This window comes from Candoia aspera, chromosome 6 (genome assembly GCF_035149785.1).
Source record: "Candoia aspera isolate rCanAsp1 chromosome 6, rCanAsp1.hap2, whole genome shotgun sequence".
Taxonomy (NCBI): Eukaryota; Metazoa; Chordata; class Lepidosauria; order Squamata; family Boidae; genus Candoia; species Candoia aspera.
Genome location: NC_086158.1, coordinates 43,107,832 through 43,134,623, shown reverse-complemented (window position 1 = coordinate 43,134,623; position 26,792 = coordinate 43,107,832). Strand labels below are relative to the sequence as shown.

The 26,792-nt window shown below is 38.3% G+C and overlaps 1 protein-coding gene across 1 annotated transcript in view; it reads right to left on the bottom strand.

Moving 5' to 3' along the window:
- Positions 1 to 26,792, bottom strand: part of KIF1A (kinesin family member 1A) — a 115,264-nt gene that overhangs the window by 13,630 nt on the left and 74,842 nt on the right. Inside the window, exons 28-38 of the mRNA XM_063306893.1 lie at positions 25,323 to 25,441; positions 20,867 to 20,952; positions 20,097 to 20,235; positions 19,365 to 19,533; positions 18,729 to 18,819; positions 16,917 to 17,035; positions 16,353 to 16,408; positions 13,223 to 13,331; positions 11,618 to 11,684; positions 8,584 to 8,668; positions 7,677 to 7,782 (exon numbers count right to left, since the gene is read on the bottom strand). Coding sequence (XP_063162963.1) covers positions 7,677 to 7,782; positions 8,584 to 8,668; positions 11,618 to 11,684; positions 13,223 to 13,331; positions 16,353 to 16,408; positions 16,917 to 17,035; positions 18,729 to 18,819; positions 19,365 to 19,533; positions 20,097 to 20,235; positions 20,867 to 20,952; positions 25,323 to 25,441 — 1,146 coding nt within the window. The remainder of the gene's footprint in view (positions 1 to 7,676; positions 7,783 to 8,583; positions 8,669 to 11,617; positions 11,685 to 13,222; positions 13,332 to 16,352; positions 16,409 to 16,916; positions 17,036 to 18,728; positions 18,820 to 19,364; positions 19,534 to 20,096; positions 20,236 to 20,866; positions 20,953 to 25,322; positions 25,442 to 26,792) is intronic.

Sequence of the window (26,792 nt, the reverse complement as noted above, 5' to 3'; positions counted from 1 at the left end):
ACTGGGACTCTCTCTCATTTCTGTATGAGCATCCTCAAGTTTTAAACATTTTCTGGCATTCCACTATCACAGCTCACCAACATTCAGCATCAACATAGTCAGAAGCCTCTTTAATAATAAGAGACACCAATCCACCTGTTGGAAGATAATTTATTAACAATAGATTCATTTCTAAGAACAACAGCTGACTCTTGGTAAAGAGGATCTGAGTATTGGTTGATGCGCAGTTACTATCCAATTCTAAACATCACACACTTTTACATTAAGAGATCTGAAGCATCTTGCAAAAACCGAAAGTGCTAAGACTAAGTTCACTGAGACACAAGCAAGTGGAAGACAAATTTCAAAATGAAGGAAACAAGTTTAGGACAGGAAGAGTGTAAAGGTGAACAGGAAAGGAGGGAAACTGGTAAGAGGTCAAGCAAGGGTGTGAGAGAAAAGTGAGACAGAAATACCTAGTGTCATTTCCAAGTGAAATGCTATAAGTGGAAGGCAACCCAAGACAAACACACGTACAGATACACAAAGAAATTAAAATGTCAGAAAGCATTGTTTATAGGTGTCTGAGAAAAGCTACCCAGAGAGGCAGCTACACAGGGATGCATGGAGATTTGAAGAGACCAGCCATAGTTAATTACAATACTGTTCTCTCTTCACTCTCTTAGTAGAAGGACATGGTACACAATAGGAAACCCAGCATGTTGCTTCATGTGTTGAATACTTCCCTCTTGTTTTCTAGGTGAAAGACTAATAGTCATGTCAATTCAATTAGATTTCTTTCACCTATATTATCTGCCAGCTGGGTAACCTTGGGCCAGCCGCTCTCTTTCACCCAGGAAGGAGGCAATGGCAAACCACTTCTGAAAATCTTGCCAAGAAAACTGCAGGGACTTATCCAGGTAGTCTCTAAGAATCAGACATGATTGAACAGATTGTGATTTCCAGTGTGAGAACTGGGTTTCAGTCTCCCCCAACCTGTCGCTTTGAAGACATGTAGGGATTACAGTCCCTGAATTCCTTGGCAGCCTGGAGTTGTAGTCTTAGCACATCTGGAATGCATGAAATTTGGGGAGGCTGTGCTACAATGATTTCAGCAAGGTGAGATTTACAGGAAAAATAAACTTTCAGTCTACTTCCCTAAAAAAAATGCAGCTTCTCTGAACAGTACCAAGCAATGATACTGTATTGAGCAGTACTGAACAATTTTAAAAGTGTATTTCACCAATTACGGTATGTCCTAATCAATAAGAAGGAACAAGCAAGGTGTTCCATGCAAAAGTGCTACAGCAAGATGAGAAGAAGTACAGCAATAAATAAATCCAAATGGCTCTGAAAAAGAAGGTGACCCAAATTATATAGAAATATTCATTCTAATAATTATGAAATAATCCTTTCTGATCCCCAAATGTAAAACTCATACCAACTTCATCTTCCAGATGACCATCATATAAAGTTTGATGTAAACTTTATTGTATAAACCCACATCATACAGTAAACCATTAATGGAAACCAGTTCCATCAAGGTGACTAGAATAAGCAACAGAAACTCAGTTAAAAATTGGCAGAAAACAGCTGATGAAGGAACAAAACTCTTAAAATGCTGACACCAAGGCTGGAAATGCTTCTAACTTTAGATGGATTGAGCCATAAATCACAGTGGCCATACCTGTCTTGTCTGATTCATTCATGGTATTTTCCAGCCAATTATGTCATGAGTAAGGATGGCGAGCAGGGGGCTCCCGCCCAGACTGTCAAGAGCATGCGTAGCACTGAGGAACTGTTCAGCCATTCAAAGAGACACAGATCGGGACCGCCTTAACCTTTGGGGTTTATATGGCAGGGTTTTCCCACGCTTCCTCAGTTTGTTAGGATTCTTGTTAAGTACTACTAATAAATATTAGAGACCAAGTCATTGTCTCAGTGTGTTTCCTGGTAATCAGGACAAATTACCTTTAATGGCACTTTTTGTACCAAACTTTTAGATCAGGATGATTAATTAGCAGGCACTGCAATAAAACCATAATTCTTACAGTGACCTCATAAATTAAGAACACAGTTAACTGCACACTCTCTTGCAACTAAAGTGGATAAAGTATTGTATTCTCATTTGGTGTGTTTTGTATCACTGACATCTCTAAAACAAACACAATGAAGTTTTAAGCCTAGATTCCAGGGGGCTCAATGGGACTAATTCAAATATTAGAAAACTAATCAATCAGATAATTTTTCTTTCCGTTTTCCACTTTAGATTTCCTTCTTTGATTTTAAATTCTTCAACAAGAGAGGTACAGTAGATCACTATACTGGGGAGAGGAAACAGAGAGATGTTTGAAGAATTGTTTATGTTTTATATAACAAACTAGCTCCTTTGCTGCTGTTAAAATGTAAGATTTCCTTAAATCTTCTGACCTAGCATAGTCTTCCTCCTCAACATGATGTCTCCCCAATGTGTGGGACGAATACCATCATCTGCAGCCAGTGAGACCACCAGGATCTCTTAAATATTTAAAGAATTGTATTCAGTAATTCCAATATTCCTAGCATGCAATGCAGAGTTGGCAATTTTATTGTCTCCTTGGGATGCTGTTCTAATATCTAATCATTGTCACAATCCAAGTCATGCAATCCATTTGATACTTGAGTTTGTGCAGCTGCCCCAGACTGGATTTTGAACAGCTTTTGCCACCCAAATCTGACTGAAAACTCCCTAGGAGGCCTGTTAAAAAAGCCCCTCTCTTTGGCTCTTTCACACCATCCTGGGGTTCCCCTAATCTCCTCTCCCACCCCCAGTCACACAGAGCACAGCGTCTCATGAAACCTGCATCAGCCCAACTGCTGTGTCACTGCCAAAGCCAGAAGCAGGGGATGGAGTTTCAGTATGGGCAGGCCAGGCCAGCATCTTTTTGGCAGACAGAGAACAAAAAAAGTTACAACAGGGAAATCAAATGGGAAAAAAAAGCCAGCTCCCAGCCCCCAGCCCCCAAAGAGGGCATATAGGAGTGAGACAGAAATAAGAGAAACACTGGCCTTTAAAATGAAAGGAAAGGAAACTAACAAAAAGCAACAACCAAGGAACAAAATGGAACAAAACAAAGCCCAATGGTGCAGAAGAGAAAAAGAGAAAGAAGCTGGTGTGTTTGGGTAGGTGGAAGTAAATTCAGTCTACAGCATTGCTACCCCAATGCTGATTTGAAGGAGGTGCACGGGAGGAAATAAAATATACGGGGAGGCTCACAAATAATACCTAGGCATATCCGAATCAAGAAACTGCCTGCAAAAACACAAACAATCACATGGTTAGTTTAAAAAGGCAGTGGTGGTGGTGGTGGTGGTGGCAGCAGCAGCAGCAGCAGTTTTATCATGCAGGTCTTCCAAAGCCTAAGCACTATGAACAGAACCTCTCTGTCCCAAGTAGAAGGCGAAGCCATTAAGGCACTCTGATAAACACATTGTGAATCAGTGAATGGTGTAATAATGAGATACACTGAAATGCCTTGCATGGGCTTTAGGGCCTGCATTGCAGAGCCCTGAATTCAGTCATGAAGTTCACTGTCAGCGCATCACTACCTGAAACAAACGTAAGCTCTCTTAGCATTGTGAAGGTGAAATATGCTGAGCGTTGGCTATGTTTGCAGAACATGAGAAGCCACAAAGTCAGGTTGACAAGTGTGTGTTTGCTGCCACCAGTGCATGTGGTTCTTAACCAGGAATTTGAGTTTACTATACCATCTAGATCAGAAATACTCGCCATTTAGGGAAACTGGAATCTCAAGTTATGACAGGTCTTAGTAACAAAGACTGCTTTCTGCAAATCCAAAATGGTAGCAGGTCTGGAAGACAAGGTACACCTAAATCTCTGATTAAAGAGCTGCATCTGACAATGGAAGGATTGGGAATGTCAATGTCTGTGTGCCCCAAGGAAAAAACGGATCATTTAGTATTTAGAAAGCCTAATTCAGGCACAGAATTTGGTCATTCATGTCATTTGGTTCAATCTGATACATCCTCACCTTTTTGTAATAATTACTGTAAATACTGCCATATGGGTCCACATGAGCTTCTTGCCAGCACCACAAGGAGGACTTTTACAGTGCTTCTTCACATCTATACACATGAAACCAATTTGAGATGCTCTTGCATCACACTATTCAGTGATATTGAGATAGTGAATGAATCCTAAAGAGATGGTTGCCTGCCCTCTGGGAAAGTTGCTTGGTGACACATGACAGCAAAGCTGGGAGCTGAAACATGTATCCATGGTGGGTGGGTGAGCTGGGTTCTGACCAACAAGTTCTTCTTAGTTTAGTACCATCAAGATTTGAAGAAAGTTCCTAAAGCTCATGCAAATCAAGAAAGATGGGAAATCTGGAAAATGGTTGCTCTAGTGCCACCTTCTGCAACTAGATACAATCTAGATGGGTTGGGATTACAACTCCCACTATCCCAAGATAAAAATGCTACCTTGGGCTGATGACAATTATAGTCTCAGATTGGGAATGCATCAGGTTGGGAAAGGCTGTTCTTGTAGATAGACCCTTTGTTATTCTGATCTTTCAGCCAAATCCAACCATCCTTGCTGACAGCTTTGAGATGCCAGCCATCAATTCTGTTTTCATCCATGTAGGCAGCTAAGAATAATGCTCATATAGGAGAAAGAGATAGGAAGAGGAAGAAGCAGGCACAAACCTACAGGCACATGATTCCTAGTCTTTCCTACTTCTCTGGCAATGCCCAGAAGCCTCAAAGATAGACTTTCTATTCTTCGTAAGAATTTAGTATTTAAAATTTTGGATTTAATGAAGGCTGCTGCTTTGGGTGCCATATCTCACAGAGTATTGTGGCTAATAAATGCTACAAATAATTAAATCAAATGGTAAATAAATCAGCATGCATTAAATCAATCCTGAAACAGTCTACTGAAAACAATCATACTCAGGTTTCCTGCCAAGAGCTGCAGAGTTTGGACAAAAAGAAGGAAGAAATTCCACTTCTAGAATATATAGCAGAGATGCCTTTTTCAACCTGATATCCTCCACAAGTCGTAGAATTGGAGTTCCCAGCATGCTGAGTAGGAATCCTGGATTTATACTCCAATACTTTTGGAGGGTACCAGGTCAGGGAAGGCTGAACTAGAAAGCTCAGTAACCAGAGATTAAAGAATCATTGCATGACCAGGGTAGACTGCTTTCATTCTAAGTGCAAAGTCCAGCTTACAATAGGAGCACTTCCTGATACTAGTTTTAATCAAGGATCTTACAGATGACTGCATGTTGACAAGCCAGGGTCCTGCAAAACAGATGTTTGCTTGGCAAGTGTGCTAGCAAGATTAGTGTAGGAGTAATAAAAACTACCGAACAAACCTAGGAGCAACACCTTCCAATAATTACCATTATTCTTGATAATAGGTAAATTTCCTGTAAGTTTTTTCTTTTATTTTTGCTTATAGGTTTGCTATTATTGTCACTGAAGAAGTTGACATCTGGAAACATCTTTATATAAATTGCCTCTGCTTCACCTTATCAAGAATACAGGACTGATATCAGCAAAAGAAGCAATACTGCTGTACTTTGTTTGGCTTTATTTTCTTATTTTGTTTTGTTTTTCTTTTGTTCTGTTAATTTATTGCTAGCTTGCTTGGAAGGGAATATCCCTTTTGAACAAAATAGTATATTTTTATACTACCACCAAACATGTGGAATTGATACTCAAGGATATGCAATATCTGCCAGACAACCTGCCCCACCAGAAATAATTGTTTAAATATTCTTTTTATTAAAAAAACAACTAAATGGGAGAGTGGTGTGCTGTGTTCAACCAGCTCTAATGTCATCTTTATTTACATCAGTGGGCCCCCTTCACATATGTTTTATTGACATTTGGGGGAAACAGTCATAGAGGGTGGGTGCAGCACAGTGTTTTATTGGAATGTGATCATCTGCCAAGAAAAAAAGGAACAAAGTAAGCTGGGGTGATAGAGAGGATCTTGGACAACCAAAAAGGAAGGAGAAGAAAGAAAGTTGAGCAGTCTCGGGGAGAGATACTTTGCAACTGGCTGCATACTCCATGGGGCAGCCATCCTCCCTTATAGCAACCCTTGATATGCCTCAACAATTTCAGTTGTGTCTATTGGCCTCCAAATATTGCCTATTCTCTGTCCTAGACGGTCTTCCTCCAAACCATGCCCATGCTGACTGGAAATTATAGTTCTAAGACATCTGGAGGACATCAGGTTGGAGAAAGCTGCACTGGAATAACTTTAATCAACCTCTTTTTCCTTTCTGCATTCCTTCATCAGCTTTGCCTTTTTCCATGCTATACTTACACCTTGTTTTGTTGAGACTTACAGTATTTGCACTGCTCTTGACTCACCACCATTTCCCAACTTATCCATATATTCTTTCAGAGGGTTGTAAAAATCATATATGTTTAAGCATCTGAATTGAGATCAGTGTTGAGGAACATGCTCAGGATGATTTGGTCACAATAACTTGGTCTCAACTACAGGAGGCACTGAAAGAGAAACTACTCTTCAAAAAGAGATGAATGAATCACATCTCACATTGTCTCCTGTCTGCTGTTTTCCTAATAGAATAGCATTACTCACTCATCCACAGTCTTTCACCTTAGGAATAATAAGTCATCATACTGTGTTACCCTTTTCTGATAACCTCTCATAATAATGTAATACCCAAACCGAAGGAACCAAGAAAGGGCTCCAAGCTCCAACCTCTAATTCTCTCTCTCTCTCTCTCTCTCTCTCTCTATATATATATATATATATATATAAAAATTTATTTTGCAAAATAAGAAGAACATCTAATATATCCCTATAACCACTGTTGAAATATTGGAGAAGGGTCCTTCCATTCAAACTGCAGTGCTAAATCTGAAAGCTATACTGTTTGTCACTATTCTAGATGAAAGAACTTCTACATCACCAAATGGTTTTGCCACACATTGCTGCACTGGAGAATGACTGAGCCCTTGCAGAAAGATACATGAGTCAGCACTTCCTTTTCATAGTACATGAAAATATGATCAGCTTCCTTCTGCTAGGCTGTGAGATAAAGTGTTCCTTACAATGCATGGCAAAGAAATGTTTGCAGACTGTTGCTAAAGCAGGTGAACCACAATCCAGGAGCAAATTTAAACATTCTGCACATGGAGAGATGCCAGTCCTCCAAGGGCAAGTCACTGCTAACTATTTGGGAGGTCCTAGGTTGTTCCTAGTATTTCCAATTATTGTTAAATAATAATTCCTAAAACAATATTTTTAAGTTAATAAAAGGGCACATGGACAGATGCTGGGGAAGATGGACCTCAGCTACAGATATAAGAAACTTTCTGCCAGAAGGAATAATACTAAACTAGATAGATAAAAGATCCAACTGATTCAATGCAGCTTCCTATGTTGCAGTAACAGCTGTAGTCTCTTAAACTGTTATCCATGAGAAAAATACTTGAGGAAAGCCACTAGCTTCTTGTGTGCAACTTTTGTCACTGTATTCTTTTTTGCTAGCCTTGTCAAACTTTTGATCTACTGGCTGCACCAGAATAAGGAGTTGGGACTTTCAGGAAAAATGCTTTTCCACATGATTGGGCACATACAGTACCAGACATACTGTATAGGGATATCTTGATTGATGCCGATTAGCTGAGTATTCTGAGAGACCTACCGATCATCCTGAGAGGGCCGGATGTATCCTGATGAGAGGATGTTCAAAGAGAGGATGTTGGGGTCAATGAGGGACTCATCTCCTTCTGGAGTGTTCCGGATCCGACCTGCAAATAGGATATGAATGGAAGATAAGGAGTGATGCATACACAACTCTCTCTCTGCTCTCCATCCCAACATGATGGAAGGCAGAAGGCAGAATGTTGGAAGATTCATCCATATGTGCCATACTTCCATTGTAGTCATGCTTTAAAAGCCTCCAGCTTGCCATCTGTCCTGGCCATATGCAAGATTTTGAAGAGTCATATGAGGCCTGTAGCTTGCAGGCTGCCCATATACAGGATGTCTACAAAGTAAAGATTATTCTCCAGGTCTTAAATTCATCACCGCTTATCATGACAGGACTGAAAAGGAATCACAGTGATGAGACATTTCCACACATACTGAGCCATGCTCCTCTTAGAAGAAAGAGGCTGTGAGTCTATCACATCACTGTAATTTGACCATCTCTCAAATTTTGCCAAGATAAACAAATGCACCATCCAATCTTCCAAAGTTCCATCTTGCCCTTCAAACTGTATCAAAGGAGATTTGTTTATTTATTAAACATACTGCTATCTCATTGCAGTCCAAAAGACTCTTGGGGGCTACAGAAGAGATACAGTTCAGTGTAAAACATCCAAAAATAGGCTTTGTTTACCAAGATGAACAACTAGCAAATTGTCACTGCAAACCAAGAAAAATGCTCAGATGCTACATCATCGAAAGCTCTGTTTTGACTCTTGTTACATAGCATCTGTATCTATAAGCTTTTCTGAAAATCAACAATACTGTTCTGGAGTGGGAGGCTGCTCAGTTCAGGTATAGCCTCAACATTGATTGGGATATACAAGATATATTTTGCTTACCCACAACCAGCTCTCTCACTTCCTTCCAGCGGATCTGGCTCCCTGTCTCATGCACCAAGGTGACTGTAATCCTCCTCTGGATACCCTGACATCCACCGTACGAAAGATAATGCAGTTAGTGGTTATAAGAACTGTGTTAAAAATGCTAAGAAAATATTCTGCCCTCAGTAAGCAACCAGTAAAAGACCATTAGTGATAAAGTTTGTTTATGAATTTATGGCATTTATATGGCTGCCATATAAACTTGAACACTGCAACTCTAGGCAGTATACAATAAACCACAGAACAAACCACAGAAACAAAATAAACAATTCCAACTAAAATTAAAGTTGGGTAATTGTGGAGCTAAGAGATTAACAGTTGCTATGCTCAGACTGCGACTTTGCAACTGCTAGTCCTTGCTCAATTGCAGAACTAGCAGTTCAAAATCCCAAGAGAGCTGGTCAGCTGAACAAAGCAAAGTAGCAAAGAACTTTTCCTTTATTAAAAAATACTAATGCCAAGGCACATGTGTGAAAGACATTATAGTTCTTGTTTTCCCCCTTTTCAACCACAGGCTGGCACTGTGAATTTTAGAAGGCCCAGAGAAGCCAAATGCAGGAGAAGAAAGGACTTCTCATGTGATGTGGATGTGCCAAGACAGTGTTTCAGCATCCTTCTTCTGGCTAGTGGCTACTAATTGGGCATACTGAGAGCTGGTTTAGAAAGACTTTGGGTGAGGGCAGCCTTCCAGTCAGCGCTGACTCCTGGCAACTGCCTGGACAAGTCCCTGCAGTTTTCTTGGAAAGGTTTTTTTTAGAAGTGGTTTGCCATTGCCTGCTTCCTAGGGCTGAGAGAGAGTGACCGGCCCAAGGTCACCCAGCTGGCTTTGTGTCTAAGGCGGGACTAGAATTTACAGTCTCTTGGTTTCTAGCCCAGTGCCTTAACTACTACACCAAACCGGCTCTCTTAGAAAGACCTAGACCGCCAATTTTAGATTTACCAGAACCTTGGGTGTTGTGGTGACCCTAAGCCTGAGTGTTCAGATGTCTTTTTTTTTTAATGGCTGAGAATTATATCTTTACACTTTAAACTGATAATTGACTATTCCAACCTTATATAAGAAGACTTTCATCTCCTTGCTTTCATCAATCATTCTTTTTTTCCCCCCTACTGGAGTCCTGTTCCTAAGAGATTTTCTAATACCATTACAAACCACTAAATAAAGAAAACAAATTAAATTAAAGATAAAAGAGAACAGGATGGATTTCACATGGCACATGAAGTGATATAAAAAGTGATTGCCCTATTGGACTGTTGCAGCACAAAGAGTCGTATGATACCTTCAGAATGAATATGTTTATTGTGGTAGAAGCTTTTATGGATTACAGTCCATTTCATCCAATATATTGGTCATGGGAACTCACAGCTTGCAGGCTGCATGTGGTCCTCCAGGATCCTGTTTCTGTACACTTGGTGTGGATGAAATGTTTGGCCTCTTCTGTGTTGTTTGACCTAAGGTACCCCTTTTATTCTTTAAATCCCCCTCAAACACCACAAAATGCAAACCTGCCCAACAAGATAAAAAACTGCATCCTGAAAATTGTGGGTCTGCCCACTCCACTGATGTCAAGATGTCACCCATGCCAACTGTGATTTCCAGATGGAGCAGATGTGGAAAAAGTAATCCCAAGGCCAACCTCCAGATCCAAAAAAATCTGCCCAACTCTACAGTGCACACAAAGTATTATCCTAAGCGGAAGTACATCTACCCCTATTGGCTGGGGCAGGGCAAAGGTAAACAGTGGGGCCAGAGGAAATAAATGTATATTGAAAATAACTGTGGTTGAAAAATATAGAGTTTAAAAATAGTATGGTAGATTAAAAAAAAGAATGTCTTATCGAAAACTTCATATGCAGACTGCAGTACATGCAATTCGAAATTGAGAAGAGCAAAAAGTGGTCTTCTAAATGTTACTAAATTGCATCTCCCAGCATATGTGGATATTGGAGCTGCTGGGAGTTAAAGTTCAGAATATCTGAAAGACCACCTGTGGCACGCCTATGACTATAGGGTCTCACAAAGCAAATTTCAAAGATTTTATGGACTGAAATATAATAGTGGTGTTTGAACTAAAACAACATTTAGAATTAGTTCAGGATATGCTATTAGAAGGAAATTTTCTCAACATGCATTTGTAAATTTTAATTTTATTATATAGTGGGCAGGTAATCTGCCCAAAATTATTTATTTATTTATTTAAAACATTTATATAGATGTCCATCTTGTACCTAATTCTGGGCAGCTCACAACCAGTATGTAATTAAAAAAAAGAATTCTCAACAGATTTAGGAGTTACTTTTTTAAAAGTTTTGAAAATGTAATTATGTATTTAGAGGAAGGGAAAAAAGATACAAAAAACCAATTCTTTTTCATTCAATTTGCAACTTTATAGGAAATGAATGGGTAATGGGCAGACCATTGAAAAAAGCAACATAATTATTAGAAATAATGAAATAATTTTACATATTTCTAAATGATTACCAGTGAAAAAGAAATGTAGAAAAAAGAAAATCAAACCCTTAATAAGAATTTACCATCTATACTTCTAGTAGATTGCTAATCTTCTAGTAGATTGCTAATCCATTTTATGATCCTAATAAAAACTTAAGAAGTATTTTTAAAAATAAGAAATAGATTATAGAAGCCAAAAAGATTATAGGTAATTGCTGGAGACTATAGTTATGTTTCCCCATTCAGGTGAGACAGACAAAGGATTACTCAATGAGGCAGGGAATGCATCTAAAATATTTTTGAATACTCTGAATCACACATTCTTCAAGAATGTCAGTTGGCCAATTTTTATACAGCATCTAATAACACATTTTCTGGAAGTAAACTACAGTATTGTTACCTTATCTTTAGAAAGAAAAACAGAAATCACATGAAATTTTCTGAGAGTTTTACTGCCCAACTCTTGCATTAAAATGTTTGGTATGCAATGTCACATCACTAAGGATCAACAGGAATTGGTAAGAAGAATGCAGGAAATACCTGATGTAATAGGAATGTCCCATGGCAAGGCATTCCTCCACGATGATCCACAACGGCTGGGATATAGCTAGAAAAGATAAGTTAATTGAGACAGAATAGAAAGCAGCCTTCTCCAACCTTGTGCCTTCCAGATAGCTTTGGACTTGGATTTCCCTAACACTAACCCCAGCCAGATATCCGTATCCACACTGGTTAGAGTGATATGAATTGTACTACAGTAAAACTTAAAAAATAATGCAAGTGAAATCCACTCCATCTGTGTTGCACAGATTAACCAAGTATATACCAATATTAATTTGCTCACATTGACTGGACTTTATTTTTGCACCAACAAGCAATGTCTGTGTTATCTCTGCCACTGAGCCATAGCACCATGAAAGGGCTCATCTTGCAGACAAATTTGTTTATAACTCCATATACTACAATACTTCCTGTATGACTTCAAAAATAGGCTTCTTTGCACTGCTCCACCCTTTGCTATCAAGACATAAGATATTTCATAGTTCTATATTCTGGTATGGGACACAAGAAACTGCTCAGATTTGCTTAAGAAGCAGAGAGGTACACAGGGTGAAAATTCAATCTAATTAAACGGAGAAACAGTAATTTCTTCACAGCCTCCAAAATCTATAAAAGAAAAGGGATTTTGTTTCTATAGAAACCAATCCCAGAGAAAATAAATATTACATGAAGTGACACAAGGAGACCAGGTTGAATTATTCATAATTAAAGAACATTTGTATGATCTTTTCTCAGCAATTCCTCAGCATGGTTTTCATATATATGTTCCTTATTTCAAACTCTTTGTACATTAATTTGCACATATATGACTTGTTTCCATTTGCAATTACAAATTCTCATAATTAGATAAGAGATCTACATCTATCTCATAGATGAGATAGATGTAGATCTCTTATCCCCTGATAATCTTTTAGAGAAATTTAGCAAAATGCAATGGTAGAAAATGTCATCAGGTGATTAACAGTCATGTAGAAAAGGGAAGTTTTGGAGCTCCAACTTCTAAGATTTCTACAGTACTATAATTGGAGACTATACATCTGCAGTAACGTATCTACTTGCATGACTGTTAATAGTCCAGGAGCCCTGCCCTCCATCAGGTGTAAGTCAGTTCACTACCTCTGAGGAACATACAATGTATCGTCAGCTTTTCAGCCTCATTAGACTTTTCCATCTTTGTGAACTTGTTTTGTGGACAATTAGAATCAAGATGAGAACATGTTTTCCATTCAGAGTCTCCCAGGTTCAATCTCCAGGATCTGTTCAGTAGGGAGTGTTTACTCACTCCTGTCTGAAACTATGCCAAAGAGTCACTATATACAATATTGAGATGGACAGAGTCAGTGGTCTGACTCAGTATAAAGTGGTTAGCAGATGCACTGAACGGATCCAGTTCAGGTTTCAGAAGGGCTGAATCTGCCCTAAAAATGCTTATCGTATTGCATTTCACCTTAAACTTTGGCAAATATTTTTCCAGCAAATGCACTAAACCAGGATGAAAATATTTCAGCTGTGTGAACTTCGTAATTGTGGCTTCTAAATTAGTTAGCAAAATGCAGTTGTTCATAAGCAAATAAAGCAACTTACTCGCCATTGGCTTCCAGCTCACAGATCTCAAAGAAGACCATCAGATCATACTTGCATTGACATGGGCCAATGCTGGGCCTTGACATGGCACTCAGTTTTGTTGCAGGCACTGCAAAAGTTAAAAAAATAAAATAAAATGGAATAATAGGCCAAATATAAAGGTTGAGAAATCCTGTTATCTCATACTGGAGCTGGGTTTCTGCATCACACATAAAGAGCTATGAAAGCCAAGTCCAAAAATAAGTGACTGGGACTAGAAGGCCTTTGGACATAAATCCACAGATGCAAGATAGATGAGGCTGTGAGCCCATGCACAATGCCTCACAAGAACCAGATATAAAGGATGGGAAAACATTTTAAATCCAATGCCATTAAGAGTTTCAAACAAGGATCATGCATTGTGGTTCTTCCTTGACATGACTAAATAAGCAGTTATTGAGCACTTGGAGCAACTTTTCTGTAATGGGCATCTAAAAATTATTCCAATTATTCTGGAAACATTGAGGTATCCCAAGGAGATCATCTATACTCTAGAAATCAAAACTGTTAAAGTAGGACAACCCTGATTGTTCCATGTCCCTCACCGATGACATGCTTTTATTTATTCAGTTGATACCCTACCTTTCTACCTAAGCAAGTGCTCAATTCAAGGGAGGAAAAGTTGGTTAAAAATTGAAGGTTGATTTAAATGGATATTTTACCATTCAGACATAGGTCTGGGGCAGGGGCAACCAGAGATGACACATAGTTAATGCTCTGCTACACCAACTCCGTATGAAAATCTGGGCAAGATGTCTAATATCTCAATTCATCACCAATTAAAATTTGTCAACACAATGCTGTCGAACATTCACAAATATTTGGGACAGCTTTTCCAAATAAATCCATAACACTTATTAGTCACAAACCGTTTTTTGTGTCTGGCCTTCCTATACATAGCCATGTTAACTGTTTGTAAACTATAAGGAAAAGGAATCAGCAAGAAATAAAGTATTAGAGGCTGGCTGGCTGGCTGACACTTCTGGAGACTGCTGATTGGACCATTATGTTAGAAGTGCCATATTAAGAATATGATATAGATATAAACCCAGGCTGTGCCTGAAAATATCTTTATTGGTTTCAGCACAAGAAGCATTTTACAGAAAAGAAACAGCAGGCAAAGAGAAATGGTTAATATATCAAGATTTGTTAGTATGGTAACATGGAGAATTTAAGATGAAGTCAAGAGACCTATTGACTGCAGAAGGATATACTGTAGTTTTCAGTGGTTTTCATATGCACAGTTAAGAGAGAGGTTTAATATAGATAAAAAAGCAACCTGAATTGAACAACGTAAGACAGAATTTGAAACTGAATTATGCACAAAATGATGAACGTGTGATTGCTAAATTGTATAAGCTTCTTTTGAGATTTGAAAAGGAAGAAGAACAAGTTACAGAGTGCATGATAAAATGGGTTAAGAATTTTGGTTATAACATGCAGATGGAACAATGGGAGAGAATGTGGCTAAAAGGACTGCCATTCACACTGTGTTATAATTTAAGAGATAACTTTTATAAAATGATGTACTGTTAGTATATGACACCAGAGGAATTATCTAAGATGTATAAAAATAGTTCTAATGGAATGTGAAAAACATGAAGGGACATCTTACCATGCATGGTGGACTTGCAAAAAAGCAAGAAATTATTGGATACAAATAGACATGATGATGCAAAGAATTCTAAAGATTAATATTCAGATGAAACCAGAACTTTTTCTTAATTGGGACTTATGGATAGCCAATTAGAAAATACTTAAGGAAGACTGGTTTTGTATATGGTAACTGAAGCTATATGCACAAAGATGGAAAAACACCGAAACACCAGTAATGGAGGAGTGGATTGTGGAGATTGCAGAATTTGCAGAAATGGCAAAATTGACCAGTTTGAACAGGAATAAAGCAGTAAATACTTTTATAAAAGATTGGAAACCTCTTCTGGACTTTTTGCTGAAAACAGAAAAAAAATGAATTGGTGATTTATGGATTTGCTGATTAAAAAGGGCAGAATATGGGAAGAAGGGGACCATGAAATGTAATCTTAAAGAGGGAGGACGGATAATAAGTTTGTAGCAGCTGTAAAGAAGATTGGAAGCCGCTTCTTTATATATCTTTCTCTTTTTCCATCTGTACTGTTTCCTGTACTTTTTCTTTTATCTTTTTTCTATTTCTCAATTTTTCCTTATCTTTTCATCTTTATCTTTTACTTATGTTAATCTGTCTGTCTGTCTGTCTCTCTATCATCTTTTACCTACGTTAATCTATCTATCTATCAGAGAAGAGCATGATGGAATTCACATACAGTAAAGAGAATATATTCTTCCTCCTCCCATCCTCTCCCCCCCCACCCCACTATTCACTCCTCCTAACTAAAGAGTTGAGTAATAGTTTTAAGAGACAGCTGCAGGTTTATAGAAGTTAGTCATCAATACTGGGTCACAATATAGACTTCCATGAGCTACAGTATATGTGGCTTGTGGAATGCAGTTTGCCCAGTCATTTTCTAACCCATCTCAGGTTTTTCAAGTGTAGACAGTTAAATGTCTCTGGGAAGCTTATATTCAGATCATGGCAACAACAGCATTTTACAGTGGCCCCTGTATACAGAAATATGCTACCATTCAGTGTGGAATTTGATTTTGATACAGAGGTGCTTTAACAGATGGAACTGGAGTTGAGCACATACACAGAGCTTAATGGAAATCATCAGACTATTGTCTTGGCAGGGTCAGAGGGATTTGCAGTATCCTGGTTTCACAGGAAGGAATCTTAATCGTAAGGTTTATCATATTTAGAGGGCAACTGGATTTGGCGTAGCTAAGTCTTTGGTATAGTCAAGACAGACTAAAGCAAACATTGCTTCTACTGTTTCACTACATGTAAATGTGAGATAATTGTCATCTGTCATATTGGGAGGCAAACTGCCTTTCTGCCAGTCAAGGCAGTTTCAACTTTGAGATCTCCAGAGATGCTGGTTTATAATTCCCATAATTTCTAAACAATAGGTTTTATAAAAGCTCATCTCTCTGTTCTAAAAGTCTGAAATTTTCATTAATGCTCATGTTAGACAAAGAATACTTTCTCTCTTACCTGGTTTTGATAATGGCATGACCCGAGGAAAATGGCGGCGGGATGGTCTCAGGGGACTATAAAGAAAAGCATAACTAATTAAAGTGAATGCTATAAAAATAAACTGTAATCAATCAGGGCAGACCTACTGGGCAGGTCTTACAAACTTTTGAAGAAGAGTTTGTGCTTGGCCAAATACTCGGACTTGAACATGGGTGCGTGCAGTGTAACAAGTATCACAACTTTTTATCTGTCTAAGAATTTGAAATAATAAAGATTCAGTGTTTATATCTGGTAGTGGACTCCTCTTGCCCAGTTGACTAGCCAAGTTGGTTTACATAAATGAAATGGTGTTGTGTCTCTTCGCATGATTCCCCAATTTAGATAACATAATTGGACATGTTTTAGTTGTTTTATAATGGCACAAACTGTATTGTGGCAGCTTTGCAAAAGTTAAACTGTTACCACTGCATACAAGAACCTGCTCAAAATCAGGCAAACATCTCAGTGCTCTGCAGGGTAAGTTCCACTTCTTATAAAGAAACAGATAAACCAAAGGTAGTGAAAGATCATGGATTATGTTACCTGAGTACATCTTTGCAAAGAGGGGGGAAAGGATACTGCTGATAGTGGCCAAACACCTCAAAGACAATTGGCTGGCTCTTAATGTATTCAATAAAGGATTTGGTGACCTCAACTGCAATCTGTAAGACAAGGTAGAAAAGGATAAAAATACTCACCTTACAGAACAAGATATATAACTTGAAATGACCAAATTATTAAGATGGATAAAACTTGCTGGAAGATCTAAAACTTCCATTCACTGAAGCTAAAAAAACAGCAAAACTTAAAACTTCAATTGGAATATATGTCATTATCTTCATTAACTTTCTGGCATCCTGGGCCTTTATTCCTTGATCAGTGGTATTTCCAGGAAATGAAATCAACAGAACAAGGCATAAAGTATCACTAATTATGTCAAGGACATAATTCTACAAAATAAATTTAATTCTCCCCTTTTATGGTGATTGTCACCTGTACCTCTTTCATTGGAAACAAAATACTGTAGTCTTAAAACTAGCAATTTAAACCTCTAGTATTATAACATACATAGAAATTATTAAAACCAGTGTTTACTAGTAAGCAGATAGCTGGACTTACGTTTCTGCCAGTCTTTAAAGACTTAGACAATTTTAAAGGAGAATTAACGCATAATGGAAGGTAAGTGCTTAGGTAAACAGGTTTTCTTCTCAGTTTGAACAGCTTTTAAGCAAGATTAGATAAATTCATTGAGGGCAACACCCTCAGTGACATCTAATTACAGTTCCTATACACTACTACTACTATGTGGTCACTAACACTTAATGGCACACAGTCAGTCAGTCACTGGAGGCAATACACCTACTAATATGAATTATTTGGGAACATGACTGGAGGGTTTTACTGCACCCATGTTCTAATTATGTAACTCTGGGTAAGACATAATGAAAAACAGAATGATGGACTAGACAGGCTTCTGATTAAGTGCCTCAGTTGCTCTTATGCATTAGGAGGTAGGCCTTTGTCTACATATTCACTGTAATACTTTAAGTGGAACATGACAGCATTAAATACTAATTGCTGGAGGGACCTTGGGGAAAGTCTTCATGCTGGGTTTTCCACAAGAAATTCAATGGTAGATTGTAGGAAATGGAAGATACAGTGTAGCTGTCCTTGTATATGGTTTAGGTGAGTTCTTACATTAATCTGCCTCCTCAGAGAGTTTCTCCATGTCCTTTCACCACCTGAGTTCAATGCTGAACAGAAAAGGTGCTCTTTAGGGGGGATGCCCCATTTCTGGGATTGCCATTTCCAAGATGATTGTGTGTTTCCCACACTGCTATGTTTTCATTATCCAAGTGGTATCATAGATGGTTAACATAGATAATTATAACATGCACCACAGGCCCTATCCTAGTGCTTTCAACTTGAGGAGCTGTCCCACAAAAGGAAGTAACTAACTGTCTGTGACATGAGAATGTGGCTAATCCACAGTAGACAAAATACATGTGCTTTTTTTTCCTAATCTTGTTATTCACTGGACAGTTCTAAACACTTTCCTTTCATAATACTGTAAGCGCTGCCATATCTCTATGGCCTTTTTATCATGGGATATTTGTCTTGGGTGCAGACCCTACTTACTGTAGGTTGAGTTTATTTTTATTATTATTTTTCATTTTTACAAAATTGAGTTGGGTTTGGATGCTATTTGTAGCTGTGATTTATTCTTACTATGTTCTTTTTATTATAACTGAGGCTTCTGTAACCCACGGTGAGTCTAGAAGTTTAAGCAACATACAAATTTAAATAATTAATAATGTGCAAAATTAACAACATGAAGCAGAAAATTACACTAACGTTTTGAACATGATAAAAGCCAAGAGGTGGGCCTCGTCCAGTGTTCTTCAAGGGCTCTGTAGAGAAGGCTTCATCATGGCGGTGGATAAAGCTGTGAAAAAAGAGCTTTTATTACAATGCTTGAATACATTTATTTCAAAAGCATGCACATACATGGTTTGTATGTATGCACATGGGTGCATTCATTAATTCAAAATGTAAACACAAGTTCAGTTGCAGTCTGTTGGTTATCACTAGGCTTCCTACTGTATATGGTGTGCGCTGTTCTTTTGTTTTTCAAAAACTGGAAAACCAGAAGTATGATAATACATGGAAATATTAGAAAGATAATACTTTCTGGTTTTCTCTTCTCATCTTGCAGGGTCCTTCTGTGTTTCCACATTCTCTCATAAGAGTAATCGACATCTTCAAGCTATTAAGCTTCCTTCTTCTACATATTCTAAGGACCTTTTAAATGCAATTATATTCTAGCCTCCATCCGTCATACTTTTTAACGTTAAAATCATTTTGATTGGTTCCATCAAGCTAGGATCTCCCATGTGAAAAAAGTGAATCAATGACAAATAGTGATCATAGTCTTCTAAATTTATCTAAACTGCATAAATAGCAAATGGCGGAATGGAGGTTGTATCTCACTTAAACTGGCAGAAGATGTCCGCATATTCTGCTGAGATGCTGGAGGCCTGCAAAACAGTCACTCTGAACGTGAAAATGCTGCCCAATTTCAAATGCTCCAGAGCTGTCTCAAAAGGTCCATCGACTGTGGATTTCTCTGAACTATCCAGGAGAAGATCTTCTGGAGTTGCTGAGAAAACAATAATAGCAGTTGTAAACACTTTCTTCTCAGGTATAAAAGTTTCATTATTTTATCTGACCACTTTTCATATCTTGTCTGACAAGTACAAGAAAGTCAGTCATCCATATTTGAAGAAAAGCTTCAGCGAAGGAGGTTCTAGCAATCAATTTGCCATTTTATACCAGAAATCCTGGTGAGGGCACAGTATAACTGATAGTATGGTCTATAAACTACACAACAGAAAGCAACTGGTTGTGGCTGAAGTTTCTGATCATTCTACATGGGCAGTCTCATGTAAAGCACTTTGCAGTAATCTAAACATAGGACATTATGTTTAGGTCTTAATTTAGCAGTATTCCATCCAACACGTTTTAATATGTGAATTTTTCTACAGTATGTAAACCTGTTTCATTTCTCAGCTTACTCCTTTGACTGCATCAACATCATACAAATATATCTGATAAGGTAGCATTTTCTATTTTCCTTATAAAAAGGTCCAGCAAGGTCTCATGTCATTTTATTGCTGTTCACAAGTTTTGCCCCCTGCCCCCCCAAAACAGGAAGGCTTTTACCTGCACAAGTGTTGTTGTTGACTTCATCTGCTGATGGCCCTATATCAGTAATTTGTCCCTGTCCTTCTACTATGCGCAACTCCTCCTGTGAAGTTCCAGAGCGAGACATTCCCACTGTAGGACAGGACTCAGACTGGAACTACAAAGAACAGCATGAATATTATTTTCTCCGACAGTAAAACAGTTTGTCTCTCCTTTTTAAACAATTGCATCACAAAGATACATGGCAAAGCTCAAAATGAAAATGGACACATGCAAATAAAGAAAAGAAGGATATGCAAAGACCTTTGCATTTACATTTATTATTAATTTCATTGATATCCCATCTTCTTTTTAAAGGAGTTCACAGAGGTCAACATGAATCAATAAAAATGTCATATGCTTTTGAATAGCATCCATAAAATGAAATATAAACTCAGCCACTCAAACACCAGACCACTGAAATCTAGAACTTGGATGTTGCTAATGTTTGTTTTGTTTTCAGTTCACTCAGAGAAAGGAAGCATCTCTGCTTAGTTTTTCATCTCAGTACGTGTAAAGAAATGTAGACAGTTAGCTGCTGGTGATGAAGTTTTAATAGTACATATGCTGAACATATGGCAACAGCATTAGGCTGTGACACATCCCATTTTTCAGAAGTCCTGTGCACTTGAATTATTCAGAATCTATATAAGAAACTTGTTAATAATTGATTAGGCATGAGGCAGTTATCTTCATGCAATCAACCCCACTGAAATGATTCTCTGATAGTCCTGGTTTTCATAGCATACCTTCTCAAAGTGCTGATCATCAAAGGAAATTTTGGCTGTTCCTGACTGCCGTACTCCTGAGCCATAATCCGGTGCTTCTTCATCAGCTGGAAACAGGATTGTGGCAAGAGATTATAGTAAGAAAAGGAAAGTGCACATTTCCCAACAGACTGGAAGCCCACAGAAGTTCCCTAGAAATTTTTATTTTCAAATACCTCACAAGGAGCAAGATTAGCTCATAATTATTAGTCAAAGAAGTGATAAAACCACTGCTTGATATTTGATGAAGCAAATGTAAAAAATTGGATCTGGTTAATTATCTAGATTGGTGTTTTTCAAACTTGGCAACTTTAAGATGTGTGGACTTCAGCTCCCAGAATTTCCCAGCCAGCATGCAGCTTGAATCATCCAAATAAACAGAACCAATGTCCTTATTAGGCTAAATAAAGTTGTACAAAATCATTGCAAGTTTCAAGAACTCTTCACTAAGCACATGGGATTAAAAAATATTGGAAGGGGAAGGGGAAAAAAAGCAGCCGATGTTAGAGCTCTGCCTGTACCAAGTACTTTGCTACATGGAGGTATTGGGAGCTTTCAGACATATACACTTGTTATTAACAGGCACAGAGATGTATTCAGTTGTTGTAAGGCTCTTTTAAAGTTTGCTGGAGAAGAAACAGACAAATATTTGTAAATCTTTCATTTTGGAAAGACAAATTCCAGCTGTTAATGTTGACTTCCAACTAAGTTGACTTCTCATTTGGGTAGTTACAGACTGGATTATTTAAGTTACACTCTTTTGAGGAAGAAAATTTAATAACATGTGAATTTCAAAATCATACAGTAATCCAGTGCTCTCCCATCACTGGTATCTTCTATTAGTCAAATTGTCTATCTTTATTTTTCTATCATTTAGCCTAACAGAAAAAGTGATTCATCTATTGAAAGTACAAATGGCTTAAGTATTATTTTCTTGGTTGATTGTCCTTTGTGAAATTTTACAGAATGCACTCATATAATTTTATTTCATTTATTTATTTCATTTAATTTTTATCCCGCCTTTATTATTTTTATAAATAACTCAAGGTGGCGAACATACCTAATACTCCTTCCTCCTCCTATTTTCCCCACAATTCCTCTGTGTTCCAGAATCATGGAATTGTGCATTTCTCCATAATAGGTTTAAAATATGTTTGATTAAGTTATTTAAAATATAAATGTTCCATTAAACTGTTCATAAAAAGTATATTTCTAAAATCTGCAACTGATATACTAAAAAAGGAATACTCATGTACAAATTCAATAAATATATTTATATCAAAGATGAGCCTTAATAATTTGAACTACAAACTGTAATAATCTTTCAAGAAAGGGCTGTGTGCCTTCCCATCAACTGAGAAACTTAAACTGCAGAAGAATTAAATCAACTCCTATCCTGAAGGAGGAGACTGAACTTTTTAGACAGTAAAGAATGCGGATTTAAATTAGAACATGAATTAGCCAAGTGGAAAATTGAACAATACAATGCCTGCTTGAATTACTCTAGCATAGTATCATTAGGAGTAATAAAGAAGCCATATAATATTAAATTATAAGAATACATTATTGTATTACCCTCCCAACACACACACACACACTTTGTTCTATGCAGTTGAAAAACTATATATGTAACAGCGCTAAGGCTGGGTCTGTTTCATAAGTGACATGAATTGGTTTATTATCTAAAACTCTTTTGATATGATTGAAAATCCATATAGAGCAACTGGCATACTGGCCAATCACATAAAAAAATATCTATATTGGCGCTAGAGCTTTCGTCACAGGACAGGCATAAAGAACATTTTAACTGCAAGCAGATATTGGGGCCTATTCTGTCCCCATCCTTCATGGAGTCCTATCACAGTTTTTCATGGTGACCACTACCATCAGAACAGTCCACAGAGAGCTAGCTTGCAATAGCAATCACTGTCCTAAATAGGATCACCATTTGCAACTTTCCCTGCTGGCTTTCCACAAGCTAAGTCAATGGGGAAGCCAGCAGGGAAGGTCGCAAGTCACTCTGGCAAGTTGCCCTAGCCTTCCTGTGCTTGTGCTTGTGCTTGCACTTGCACTTAGGCTGCGCCTGTGAATGTGCCTGTGCCAGCCCTCCCAAGCCCTCCCCCAGCCTCCTCCAACTCACTCACAGCCTACGCTGGCCCTCCCAGGGGCCCCCCATCCCCCCAAGGCACCATTGCTCTCCTTACCTAGGACTCCCGTCACTTCCTGTTTAGCAACCCACAAGTCTTGGGGTTACAATGACAACTAGGACTGCCAGGATTGTCATTGCTAAGCAATATAGTCATGTGACATCGCACTTTATGACCGCATTGCTTAACAACAGCAATCCTGGTCCCAACTGCTGTCATAACCTGAGGACTACCTGTACCTAGCAAAAAGATCACAGTGGCCTAAAGTTTGTTTTTTTAACCCATGCATCCCAAATAGGACACATGTAACCTTAAACAACATCATGCAGACATGATAAGGGCAGAAAAGTATAACACTTTGCCACCTTAACCATGATATAGGCCTATTCACCCATTGTCATTCACTGCCGTGTCAGCCCTTCAATGTAGACCAGACTAGGAATCCAAAGTTATGAATACTAATGCTACCTTTATTATAGGGTTACAGTAACAGAATCTTGCAAATCTGAAAATGCCTCCCCTCTCCCTGCCTTTATCTGCAAGAGAACTAGGGAGGGTCAAGTCTGAGACATTTTCTCTAATTACATTTCTGCTTTGGATTCAGATTTCTTTTATCTGACCATTGTCTTGTTGTGGCTCTTCCTCCTGTTCCTCAAGGTCATTCTCACAGCCTATTACATCCTGTTGTTCTAGGTGTCATTTTCGTAGTTCGATCTTCAGAAGCTCCCAGGCAACCCAAGAAGAATCCCTCAATCAACGATCAGGGAAAGACCATGTGGGAGAGAATTCTCAAAATAAATGTACAATTGAAACCAGAAGTTTTCCTTTTAGGTTTGAGGGATAAATAGAATGAAAGAAAACATGGGACTTTGTTCTTATATATGATAACAGCAGCAAGACTATTATATGCACAGAGGTGGAAGGACTTACAGATACCTCCAATGAAAGAATGGATGGTGAAGTTAATGATATTGGTCGGGATGGCGAAACTGACTATTTTGATTAAAGAAAAGACGTGGTCTAGCTATGTTTCTACTTGGAAATCTCTTTTGGACGTTTTGCTTGAAACTAAAAGAAATGAAACTTTAATTTTGGGATTTGATGATTAGAATTGTTTACGATTATAGAAATATTGTGCACTATTGTTAATTTTAGAGTAAGAGATTAATGTATCTTATATTTGTATTTGTACCAAAGAAAGTTGGAAGCTATTATTTTTCCATTCTTTTCTATTCTTTTTTTCTGCACACTTAGTTTTGCTTTCTTTCTGATCTTTTCTTCTCAACTCTTTTTCCTGTTTTGTAAGGTTTATCTCTTGTTGAAATTTAATAAATTTTTTGAATGGGAGCGGGCCATTCATCCAGCACCTTCATTGCCTTTGTATTTCCAGAATCAACTGGGAATTGCTGAGGAATTCCCCAAATGCCAACCAATGACATGGGATAAAACTATGGTTGTTGTGAAAGCCATGGAATCCTAAACCTAGCCTGACCTCACCCCCAAGACGTGGAGGTTAATCCCCCAGCATCAATATAACTGGGGAAATCTACCACCAGCCAAGTAAAACAGCACAGTAATGTGAGCAATTTGTATTTTCTGGAAATTGTAGGGAGCTCTACCCTAACCCTAACTCTGTGACCTTAATTAGTTGATTAGTAGCCTCTTCCCCCATAGGCTTGAACTGCTGCCTGAAATTGACAAGACCATAATCAGTTACAGGCTGAAGGCAGTTGTCTTGCAACTGGCTCTAGCACATTCCTGCAATTGAAAAACCAGTCTTTCTGATGCTGGAAAAAGTAATTTTATATATATATATAGGCCTAAGGTTTTTTTTTTTTTTTTGCAGTTTTTCACTGTATTTTTTGTCACAGATGCCAAGAAAGTTAAACAGTTAGTGTGTCCTCCTTTTCCCCCATTTGCCCTCCTTTCCAAATGTCCTGTCCTCCTTTGCCTGTTCAGATATCTGCTAACCCTATCTTCGTTGCTTCAGTATTGCCTGAGGTTAGCATGTTCATACAATACATTGGTTCCTTAATTGACTTGGTTAAATATAGTCTTGTAAATCAGTTGAAGCACTTTAACTTCTGCTCCCCAGGATTGCTAGCAATAAATGCTTTCCCCCTATTATGCACCCTAGTTGTTCATTTCAACAATTAGGAAAAGGCTATTCTTCTGATATAAGTCAAATATGCAAGAGGATCTATCCCCACAGACCTTATTTTTTTAAAAAGAGCTGCTCACCAGGAGTAGAAGGGCTAGCACCATCTTCATTATGTTCACCCACCTCTTACCTGAAATGGCCTGAACTGCTACACGAAGGAATCCTTTAACTTCCCCCTTCTCGCTGACAATGGCAACGCGATGGACCAGAGGTACAGGATATAGCAAGTTGCTGAGATACACAAATGCTCTGGAAGGAAAAGTAACATAGGACAGCGGTCACTGCGTCCCACGTATGAACTTCTCCAAACATACTCCATAGCCGATGGCAGCTGGGACCACAGTTCACCGCTCACATCACAATATGGTGCTGCAAAGCAAAACTAAAGAAAAGCAGCCATGGCCAGCCGGACAGAGAGGGGGATTCAGCGTGCTTAAAACAGAGCTCCTGTACTGAGCATGAAGCGAAAATGTAGTGAGTTAGTGAGCGCTAGCATAGCATACCTCTGGTTCTGTCATCTCTTATGACCAAAGGGAAGGGAAAGGGATGGTGCTGATGCAAGAAGGAAACTAGAACAAGGACCTGTGGCTGGAGAGACTAGGCAACTAGTACCCTGGGTGCTGTAAGTCGTCCAAGGTCCTGCTGCTGAATAACAGTGGGTTCAAGGGACAGAAAACAGGGAAGACAGATGGGATTAGACCAGAGGAACTAAAAACAGAAAGAATTAGGAAAAAAGTAAGGAGATTGGGAAGAGGAAAAAGTCCCTTCTAAAGAGGAACACTTTTTCAGAATTTTGAGAGAGACATAATGCATTCAATTTCAAGCCTGTTTCAAATGACTTATCTTGTCAAACTAACCTAACTAATTAACTAACTAAAGAAACTATAAAGAAAATTATATGTTCCAACTAGATTCATACAACTTATCAATGGGTGGGGAATGGAGGGTTCTACTATTACTTAGATTCCTTGCAATATATCCAGGAGTAAAAATATTAAAGGCATGATATCTATCATGGGAAACTAAGGTGACACTCCCTCACAAAACTAGCTAAGAACTTCACTGCCTTACTTAAACAAGAGATCAGTAACAGCAGACTCCTGATTCTGCCTAAATGCAGATGATTTCAGTGTCACCTGTAAGTAGCAGTAACACTATTTACCCCAGACTCCATATTCTTGTTGTAAATAGAACATGCTGGTGAGTTTACACATATTATTTATGATTTTTAAAATCTTACCTTGATGGCTTGCATTTGGGAGCAGATATTGATGGATTCAATTTTTAAACCTTTCCCATTGGATTGATATTTTATTCTAATGTGGAAGGTACCAGAATTTGGTACCATTATACTTCAGCAACTCATGACAGATTTGAAGCATTGTCCCTTATGGAGCAAACAGCCATCAACAGAGTTCCAGCAGAGCTGCTTTTCTGTCAAATCGCATAGCAAGATAGGGCAAGCCACATGGCAGCAGAATACTATACATCAGTAGGAAACTTAAGGGAGAAGCCAGAAAAGCCAGACTTCAGCAAAGTAGGAAAATTCAAATTTGTATGTATTCATGTGCCATATATGAATATTGCTAAGGATGGAACA